The 10,397-nt window shown below is 36.4% G+C and overlaps 1 protein-coding gene across 1 annotated transcript in view; it reads left to right on the top strand.

The window, feature by feature from the left end:
* The window catches only part of LOC106880017 (enolase 4), a 38,290-nt gene extending 31,689 nt beyond the window's left edge, over positions 1 to 6,601 (top strand). The window contains exons 4-5 of the mRNA XM_014929814.2: positions 198 to 356; positions 6,387 to 6,601. Of these exons, the coding sequence (XP_014785300.2) occupies positions 198 to 356; positions 6,387 to 6,582 (355 nt within the window). The 3' untranslated portion in view covers positions 6,583 to 6,601. The remainder of the gene's footprint in view (positions 1 to 197; positions 357 to 6,386) is intronic.
* The last annotated feature ends 3,796 nt before the right edge of the window (positions 6,602 to 10,397 follow it).

The following is a 10,397-nucleotide window of genomic DNA, read 5'->3' as shown; positions in this document are numbered from 1 at the left end:
TATATATGGTATGTATATATATGTATATTTATACACACACAACTAATTTCAGTCATTAAACTGTGACCATTTTGTTGCACTTTGAATAATTTAGTTAATTATTCTTAACTGGAGTTTTTTTTTGTGGGTGGGTATGTATACTTATGAAACAATTGTTTTATTTTACTGTTTTTGTTTTAATTTCTCACCCGTTTCAGGGACTTTTTCTCAGACTTGCAACTGGAAGCTGACAAACAGCCAATAAATAGAAAAGTAACAGATGCTTGTATCAGTGAAGATAATGCTGAAGCTGATACAGACAAAGACAGGAGGGGCTCGAAACAAAATAAACAATCTCCGAACAAGAAATCTACCAAGTAAAGTTTACCTTTACTAAATTGACACTGTTTATAATATAATGACTACTGCATTATCATGCTTGTCTTCATTTGTGTGTGTGTATTCAATTATTTGAATTCTTTTTACAAGGAAGAGCTTGGTTCTGAACAATGAAACAAAGCTTCATCTCTGAAATTTTGATAAGAAAAGTGATAAGTGTCCTTGTTGAAATTTATCACTTATCTTTTATAATTTACTTGTTTCAGCCATTAGACAATGGCCATGCTGGGGCACTGCCTTGAATTTTTTTCTTTAGTCAAATGAATCGACTCCAGTACATATTTTTTTTTTTTAAGCCTATTACTTATTCTATCAGTCTCTTTTGCTAAACCAGTAAGTTACGGATATGCAAACACACCAGCACTGATTGTCAAGTGGTGGTGGCGGTCAGACACAAAGCCACACACACACACACATATATACATACATATCTATCTATCTATCTATCTATCTATCTATCTATCTATCTATCTATATATATGAACCCAGAACCATGTGGTTGGAAGGAAGCTTCTTACCACACAGCCACACCTGTACTTACAAATTTAGAAAAGTTTTGCATATTTTTACTGCTCCACTTACAGATTGTATTTGCAAAATGCATATTAGCTAGCTAGTCATCTTTTTTACTTGAGAATTATAGCTTTACATGATTTCCTCTGAAACATTTATTAACATAGCTAAGTGCACCAATGATTATTAACATAAAGGTGAATTTATAATCAGGGTAGAGGAGTTGCAAGTTTGAAAGCAATTTATCATTAACCCTTTCAATGGAAAGAGAGAGAAGGGAGTAAAATGTTAAAAAAACACCATCAGACAGTGTAAGTTTTCAAAAAATGCTATCTCATGGTGAATTAAAATTAGTTGAAATCTTCAATAATAAAAGAAACATGAAAACTACATTTTAATAAAAATATACTAAAATTGGAACTTTTAAGAATTTTCTAGACAATGTAGACTTTAAGAATTGCTTTCTTTTAGTAAAATCTACATAAACCAAGCTAATTAATAGGTGGCTTTCCCCATTATTGTGTAAGATGTGTGTGTTCAATTGCTCTCTCTATGACTTCACCATCCTCTTCAACTTTCTCTTTTTCATCTTCCCTTCCCCACAGAGCCTTCACTCATACCTGCCCTTATATGCTGAGGTAGTCCTGGACTCCCTCTTCACAACCTTCCTCATTGCCCTTACCACTTTATCCCCATCTCACTAACCACTGACACTAATGCTTTTCCTTTCATTTGTTCGTTCAGCACTCCCTTTCCTAAAAGTGACTACTCTGTTACTCTTCTTACTACCACCCTCTTACAACTATAAAACTATTCTTCTCATTACACTTCGCCCTCTCTCATCACATCACTTAAAATCATCATTCACTGTCCCTCTCTCTTTGCTATTCTTCTTCAGTTTTAGAGTCCCCTTTGGGCCTTTTAATCTTGCAATTTGCAAGGCATCCTCAGTGGTGGTGGTACCAGGAAAAATGCACATAGTTCACCCTGTAAAGTGATTGGTGTTTGGAAGGCAACAAGGACATGTGTGTATATATAATGCATACCTTTCCTTCATTGGACACTAAACTCTACTTGCAAAGACCTGTTGAGGCAAGTGAAATCGAAATCGAGCTAAATTCGATGACTGGCACCCATGTCAACGTCGTCTCCTTCATTGGACACAAAACTCGGCTTGCGAAGACCTGTTGGGGCAAGCGAAAGCGAAATCTTGATGGCACCTGTGCCCAGCGTTGCCTTTCTGGCACTTGTGTTCGTGGCATGTGTAAGGACTTTCGAGCGAGATCGTTGCCAGTGCCGCTGGACTGGCTCTTGTGCGGGTGGCACATAAAATACACCATTTTGAGCATGGCCGTTGCCAGTACCGCCTGACTGGCCTTCGTGCGGGTGACACGTAAAAGCACCCACTACACTCTCGGAGTGGTTGGTGTTAGGAAGGGCATCCAGCTGTAGAAACTCTGCCAAATCAGATTGGAGCCTGGTGTAGCCATCTGGTTCGCCAGTCCTCAGTCAAATCGTCCAACCCATGCTAGCATGGAAAGCGGACGTTAAACGATGATGATGATGATGATATATATATATATATATATACACATGCCATGATTAAAAGGGCAAAGATGTTTAAATACTGTAAAGGCCACCAAATAAAATTGGAAAATAATCAAAATTTAGCTTTTTCTTCTATTGAATCCATCAAATTTCTCTACTTATTAGATACATCGTTAAAATAATTTTTATTACATCACTGGTGTAATCACCGAGAATATCTATGATCAAGACCCTAACACCATCAGTTTGTATTCAAAGATAGATGTACTACCAAAGTTTCGGAACTATATTTGGAATTATAGCTTAAAGTGTTGATGCTCTGATGGGAGTGTAGTCATACTTTCATCTAGGCTATAAAAAGGATTAACTGTTTTTTTTTTTATCACTATTCTGTCATATCAATTTTATTTTGCTTCTCTTATTGCTACTCTGGTCTTAGATTAATAATTATTGTTCCATTAGTTTTTCCTGGTTAGTCATGCACCCTGTTTGATGTAGATAATCCAAAATTAATTGAAATTAATCCTGCTACATCTTCCAGTGAACCATTAGATTAGTGTTTAGGCCCATAGCCTTTTGCTAATAAATGTGAGACAAACTTCTACTTGAATAGAACCCTAGGATCTTTTCTGTTTGGTTGCCAGTGGCTCCAAAAATTAAAATTTACCGAAAATTTTAAATTTGGCACAATAATACACTTTCCCAAACTGAATTGCTGGAGTTATTTGTTTTTTTCCCGGAAAATGTTTTAAAAAAGTTATAGAGGTTTTAAGTATGGTCATTTTCACCTGGTCAGGAAACAGGATTTGGAAACTGTTATTTTGTGCGTGACTGCACATTTGTCATCAACATCCTGAAAATGGCACGTGTTGTCAATATTTGTAAATAACGTGTTAAGTTTCCGGTAATTTCCTTTCGTGTAAATAAATCTTATTTAGCTGTTATTTTTAGCACACCTCACAACCACCAGTGTTTAATGCAAATGCAATAAACAACATGTTACATGCGATAAACACATTACAATTTTTAACAGAAAGAATTAGATGAAAGTTCTCCAGTACTTTCATGTAAATAAATGTTTATGTTTAAAAGCGAAAAACAGTTAGTTTTAAATCTCTGGGCAAGATGCTGGCAAACAGACTTTAATTTAAAATATTTATCCAAAAGATCTTATTTAGCTGTTATTTTTAGCACACCTCACAACCACCTCAATGCTCAATGACAAAAAGAAACAAACATTAAACAAACAGTTTTAATATGTTTGAGCTTGCTGCCATAATCACACAAAACACAGCATCAAATTTGTCAACACATGCTTCCTTGCAGATAAGACTTTTCAAAGACTGCTTGGATTCGCTTGTTACTATGGCAACAGCAACGTCGAGAGACAAAGGAGTTCTCATGTTCTGCTTCTTACTACTGAAACAGCCATGAATGTGTCTGTGGCTTACGATTGGCTAAAATTACCAAAACTTTCAAACTTTAATTACTAATAACTCTTTATTTATTGATTTATAGTGAAAATTACTTTCACATCATTTAATAACCAATAAGAGTGTCATTACACTGAATATGAAATCAATTCAAACAGAAAATTGACACTGGCAGTCGCGCCGCTGGAAACCAAACAGAAAAGTTCCTATATAGTCACATGTTCTGCTGAATTAAATAACTAAATATATTTCATCAATCTCCTCATTCTTTATAAGATGATGATTGTGCACCCCCTTTTTTTTTCTTCACCCTTTCAAAGCCTAGCTAGGCTCATGGCCCCAGTTTCCCGGTTTCTATGGCATTTGTGTTCTCTCCAGCTGGACGGGATGCCAGTCCATCGCAGCGTTACTCAAGAAACGAGAAGAAAGAGTAAGAGAAAGTTGAGGTGAAAGAGTACAACAGGGGTCTCCACCCCGCTGCCGGAGCCTCGTGGAGCTTAGGTGTTTTCGCTCAATAAACACTCACAACGCCCGGTCTGGGAATCAAAACTGCGATCCTCCGACCGCGAGTCTGCTGCCCTAACCACTGGGCCATTGCACCTCCACAATTGTGCACCTCACCCCAGTAAAAATGAAACTTTTACTGCAAGAGATCCTTACAAGTTTTCAATATTATTCCTTTGCTGGTTGCAGGCAATGGACTCTTGGCCATGCTGGAGCACTCCAGTCAAGGGTTCAATTAATCATATTGATCTCAGTATCTCTTTCAGTCTGGTATTATTTTATTAATCTCTATTTGTCAAACCTGTAGGATATAAAGAGGTACAATGATAAACATACATGTTCTTTAGGCTGGCACAACCTTAAGCATAGACACAGATGCATGCTGAAGATGCAGAAGGGTTTCCAACATTGTGAAAGCTCTAGTCATCATCATCAGAAGAGCTCTAGTCATCATCAGGAGAAGTTCCTGTAGTTTCTAGAAGACAAAGCTTCTCCTATGTTTGTTTCACCTGATGGATTTCTGCATAGTTTCCATCTATCAGATTCTACTCAAAAAATGTTGGTTAACTGATTAGAGGTTACAGTAGAAGACATTTGCCTGAGATATAACATAAAGGAATTGAACCTGAAATCACAAGATTGTGAAGTGAATTTCTTAACCACACAGCCATGGCTGAGCTTGTATTTGATTGATCACTTCTCTGCTGCTAATTAACTTCTTTGTATAGCTTGGTAGCAATTTTCAGTTTGGAAAACCAGCACAGGTAGAGTTATGTTTTGCTCAGAAACCAGTATGTTCCTTGTGCTTGGAATTTGAACTCTTAAATTAATATATGGTTTGGTGTTTGTAAGTGTCTGCCTACCTTACAAACTCAATAAATAATAAGCCACAGTAATTTGATCTGCTAGAAACAGCAAACAAAGCCCCTCGGATTATACTCTGTTAGCGTAAAATGGAAGAATATATTGAATGATATAATTCTAAATTTATAGCTCTTTGTAGCTGGATTGCCTTTGATCATAAATCTGCTTAGTCAGGGCTGGCTTAACCCTTTAGCATTCAGATTACTCTGTCAAATGTAATGCTTATTTGTTCATATTGTATTGAATTCATTATGCATTATCTTTTAGCTTCAAGATTTCACTGACATGATTGTTTATTTTTAGAATGACATTGTAGGGTAGGTGTAAGGTCTGGATCTAGTCAGTTTGAACACAAAACATGGAATATTTTGGCTGGATATGGCTGTTTTAACCCTTTAGTATTCAGATTACTCTATTAAATATAATACTTATATATTCACATTGTTTTGAATTAATCATGCATTATAGACGCAGGAGTGGCTGTGTGGTAAGTAGCTTGCTTACCAACCACATGGTTTCGGGTTCAGTCCCACTGCGTGGCACCTTGGGCAAGTGTCTTCTACTATAGCCTTGGGCCGACTAAAGCCTTGTGAGTGGATCTGGTAGACGGAAACTGAAAGAAGCCTGTCGTATATATATATATATGTATGTGTGTCTATATGTGTTTGTCCCCCCCCCCAAACACCGGTTGACAACCGATGCTGGTGTGTTTACATCCCCGTAACTTAGCGGTTCGGCAAAAGAGATCGATAGAATAAGTACTAGGCTTACAAAGAATAAGTCCTAGGGTTGATTTGCTTGACTAAAGGCAGTGCTCCAGCATGGTTGCAGTCAAATGATTGAAACAAGTAAAAGAGTAAAAGAGCATCTTGTAGCTTCAAGATTTCAATGATGTGATTGTTTATTTTTAAAATGACATTGAAGAACAGGTGTGAGAGGCCCAATCTGATCAGTTTGAACATAAAGCAGTGGGATATTTGGGCTGGATACGATTGGTTTGAATATTAAAGGATTAAAGTTAAACAACATTGGTCAGTAATAATAATGACAACTTAATAAAAGCTATGCAATGTTTAGTATGCTAATTGAATATCTTTTATATTTTTATTTCTTATCAAATTATTTTTCTGAATCTTTCTATTCCAGAGGAAAATGCAAATCTGAAATAATCTTACCACCAGATTCACCAATTAAAAAGTGGCTTTCAGGTACTCCTGCACTTAGTGCAGTCAGCCTGGCAATATGCATCACAGGTGCTGTTCTAAAAAACATTCCTCTCCACGATCACATATTCCAACTTACCGACCCTCCACTAGAAGTAAGCTATTTGTTTTTAATGTAATACATAAAATGTGATGGATTTCCAAGATGCATGCTGTGTCAAGTAAAGTGTTTGTATAATTTTAACTGAAAGAGAGTTGTGAGCTTGGATAATGTGGCTGACGATTTGTTACTCTGTAAACATGGCACTGAACTGAACACTTTTCTCACCTTACAGTTGAACAGGGTTAGAGGGGTAGGATAGATGTGTATACTCACACACACACACACATATCTTTTACTTGTTTAGTTATTAGACTGCAGACATGCTGGGGCACCACATTGACGAATTTTAGCTGACCTTATCAACCGCAGTACTTATTGGTTTTTCGTAAAAGCTGGTACTTATTCTATCAGTCATTGTTGCTGAACTGCTAAGTTACAGGGATGTAAACACACCAACACCAGTTGTCAAGCGGTGATGGGAGACAAACACAGATACAAAGACACACACACACACACACACACACACACACACACACACACACACACACACACATACCACAGTCTTCTCTCAGTTTCCATCTATCAAATCCACTCACCAGGCTTTGGTTGGTCTGAGGTTATAGTAGAAGACACTTGCCCAAGATGCCACATTGTGCAACTGAACCCCTAACCATGTGGTTGGCAAGCAAACTTACCACACAACCACGCCTCACACACACACACATATATATATGGCAACAGGAAGAGCATGGGCAGAAGAGTAGAGTATGTGTGTGTGTGTGTGTGTGTGTAGGCACAAATGGGCAGGTAAACAAAAGAAAGTGGCATTCAACACATTTGGTAGGAGTTGCATAACAGTTTGACTCAGCAAAACATATTAAGCAACACTAATAATAAACTAAAAAACATAAAAATAAACAAGCTTTTGACAGTTTTAAAGATATTTCAATATTATGATACTATGATTCTAGGTGTTTCCATTATTTTGTCCAACCCCTGTATATATATATAACTGAACATGTATGTTTTCTGCAATGATTTGATAAACAGTGTTGATTTTACAATTCTGTAAAGAATCCTTTCTACTAAAGGCACAAGGCCTAAAATTTGGGGTGGGAGTGACTAGTTGATTACATCAACCCCAGTGGTACTTAATTTACCGACCCTGAAAGAATGAAAGGCAAAGTTGACCTTGGCGAAATTTGAACTCAGAATGTAGCAATAGGCAAAATACGAATAATCATTTTGTCCAGTGTGCTAACAACTCTGTCAGCTCACCACCTTGTAATTCTGTAAATAATAATAATATTTTATAAGCTTAAAGCTTATAAGCAATCACTGTGTATTAACTGAAGAAAATAGTCTAATATTGGGGCATATAAGCCCTCAACAGAAAAAAGTAAGTTTTCTATATGCCTGGGACTCAAACCCACACCTCTCTGTTTTCATGACAAGTGTGCTGTCCTTTACAGGATGCCACACTTGGTTGGCAATTATATGTTACGATTCTGTATTTCTACTGTTTATATCTTTGCTCAGAGATTTATTATAGATTAAATATAACAATTTCTTCTTATATAGGCAAGGTGCCTTAGACTTTTAGATAAGGAGAAATTCAGCCAAGTTTATAACATACATATCTTTCATTGGGTCATTAACAATACAATGAAATGTCATGCTTGTAATGATTTAGTTTAGATAAAACATTTTCAGTGTTTGAAAAAAATAATGAAAGAAATAGCCCCATTTGTGTTAACTTTTGAGAATGTTTTCTTTAGAAAAAAAGTCAGGAACACACCTAAAATTTCCCTTTGAATTGAAGATATTTTATTTACAAAACACTTCTCTACTCCAAATAATAAAGGAAAATGGTAAGAAAGACAACAGCAACTATAATAATAATCATGTTTAAAAAAAATAAACGCTATTTAGAAAATTACATTAATCTAATGAAGGCGATGTGCTAGTGCCTAGTCTAGGTTGTGTAAAAATTCCCTTATGGCAGTTAGTTATAAATATTACATACTACACATATAAACAATGTACCATATGTCTTTTATTAAAAGATATAAATCTATATAGATCAAAATGTACTCCCCACTACCTTTAAATAGTTGGTCATCCATCTATCTCTGCTAAAGTAGGAAAAGAAGAATCTGAAAATTGAAATATTTGCATATGCAATATATCAGAGCATGAAATAATTGTACATGTTATATATCCTTTTTTATATATATTTCCTTATATACTGAGAAAAACAGGATTGGCACCTATTTTCGTCTATGTTTCTGAAAGAAGCATACAGGAAATTCTATGTTGTTCAGGGGCACATCACACTGTCTATCAAAATTTGAACTATTGGGTTTGTCGTCATTAATTTAAAACATCTTGTATCACATGCCATTACTTTAAACATCTAGCTAGGCACAGTTTCTGCTTGAAACATTTTGCCTCTCAAATACCAATTTTAACATTTTCATTACCATATTTCTGACGAAATATACGGCCTTTGTTTCAATTAATTTTGAAAATTATGAAAAATTTCTCAACAGTACTTTATCATTATTAAGCAGGTATTAAAGTGGTAAGCTTGCAGATTTGTTAGCTCACCAGACAAAATGCAAAGTGACATTTTTTCTGGCTTTATATTCTGAGCTTAAATTCTGCCAAGGTCAGCTTTTCCTTTCATCCTTTCAGATGTGATAAAATAAGTACCAGTCGAGCAGTGGGGTCAATATAATCAATAGATCCCTCCCCTAAAATTTCAGGCCTTGTACCTATAGTAGAAAGAACCATTAAGCTAGTGATTAGAATATAAATTAAAATTAAATTTTGATGGTAGGTTTTAATCTGAAGCACTTTGAAACAAGAAATTTGTATCATAAAACCATGGGTGGTCTCAGGAGTGTTGGTATGAAAAAAGTTAAGAGATTTTTTTTTCTCATTTAGGTTTCTGATCTTGAAGACCAATTTGGTAAAGCATTAATGATTCAACTCATGGATCATGACCTTTGTTTTCCGCTTGAGTTGTTGCATTATTTTATATACTAGCTAAAACTCACAGATAATTGAGTGGTATATGATTAGTATATATCAATGAGTAGTGGAGGCGCAATGGCCCAGTGGTTAGGGCAGCGAACTTGCAGTCATAGGATCGCAGTTTCGATTCCAAGACTGGGCGTTGTGAGTGTTTATTGAGCGAAAACACCTAAAAGCTCTACAAAGCTCCGGCAGGGGATGGTGGTGAACCCTGCTGTACTCTTCCACCACAACTTTCTCTCACTCTTTCTTCCTGTTTCTGTTGTACCTGTATTTCAAAGGGCCAGCCTTGTCACACTGTGTTACGCTGAATATCCCCGAGAACTACGTTAAGGGTACATGTGTCTGTGGAGTGCTCAGCCACTTGCATGTTAATTTCACGAGCAGGCTGTTCCGTTGAGTGGATCGACTGGAACCCTCGATGTCGTAAGCGACGGAGTGCCAACAACATCAATGAGTAGTATATGATTTTGAGTTCAAATCTCATAGTTTCTGGGAAGCTTGCTGTATATGACTCAGTTGTTGGGATGTTGTTGTGTAATGTGTTTAATTTTTTATCTAGTATCTCAAAGATCCTCAACCAGTTAACATATAATGCAGTAATCAAGAATGCATTGATAGTGCAGTGTTTGCCTTGGTTTTAGAATAATCATACTATGTTCTTGCATTGTGAGATATGAACAAAATGGTTGGGGACTAGAAGGGTGTCCAGCTGTAGAACACTGCTTCAGAAAACCCATCTAACCCATGGAAAAGTGGGCACAAAATAATGTTGATGATGTTGATGGTGGTAGTGGTGGCAGCAGCAAAGCTGGCTACTGCTGCTGTTGCTCAACAGTGCAATGATATTTT

This window comes from Octopus bimaculoides, chromosome 14 (genome assembly GCF_001194135.2).
Source record: "Octopus bimaculoides isolate UCB-OBI-ISO-001 chromosome 14, ASM119413v2, whole genome shotgun sequence".
In the NCBI taxonomy this organism is placed as follows: Eukaryota; Metazoa; Mollusca; class Cephalopoda; order Octopoda; family Octopodidae; genus Octopus; species Octopus bimaculoides.
This window is presented reverse-complemented; position numbering and strand designations above follow the sequence as displayed.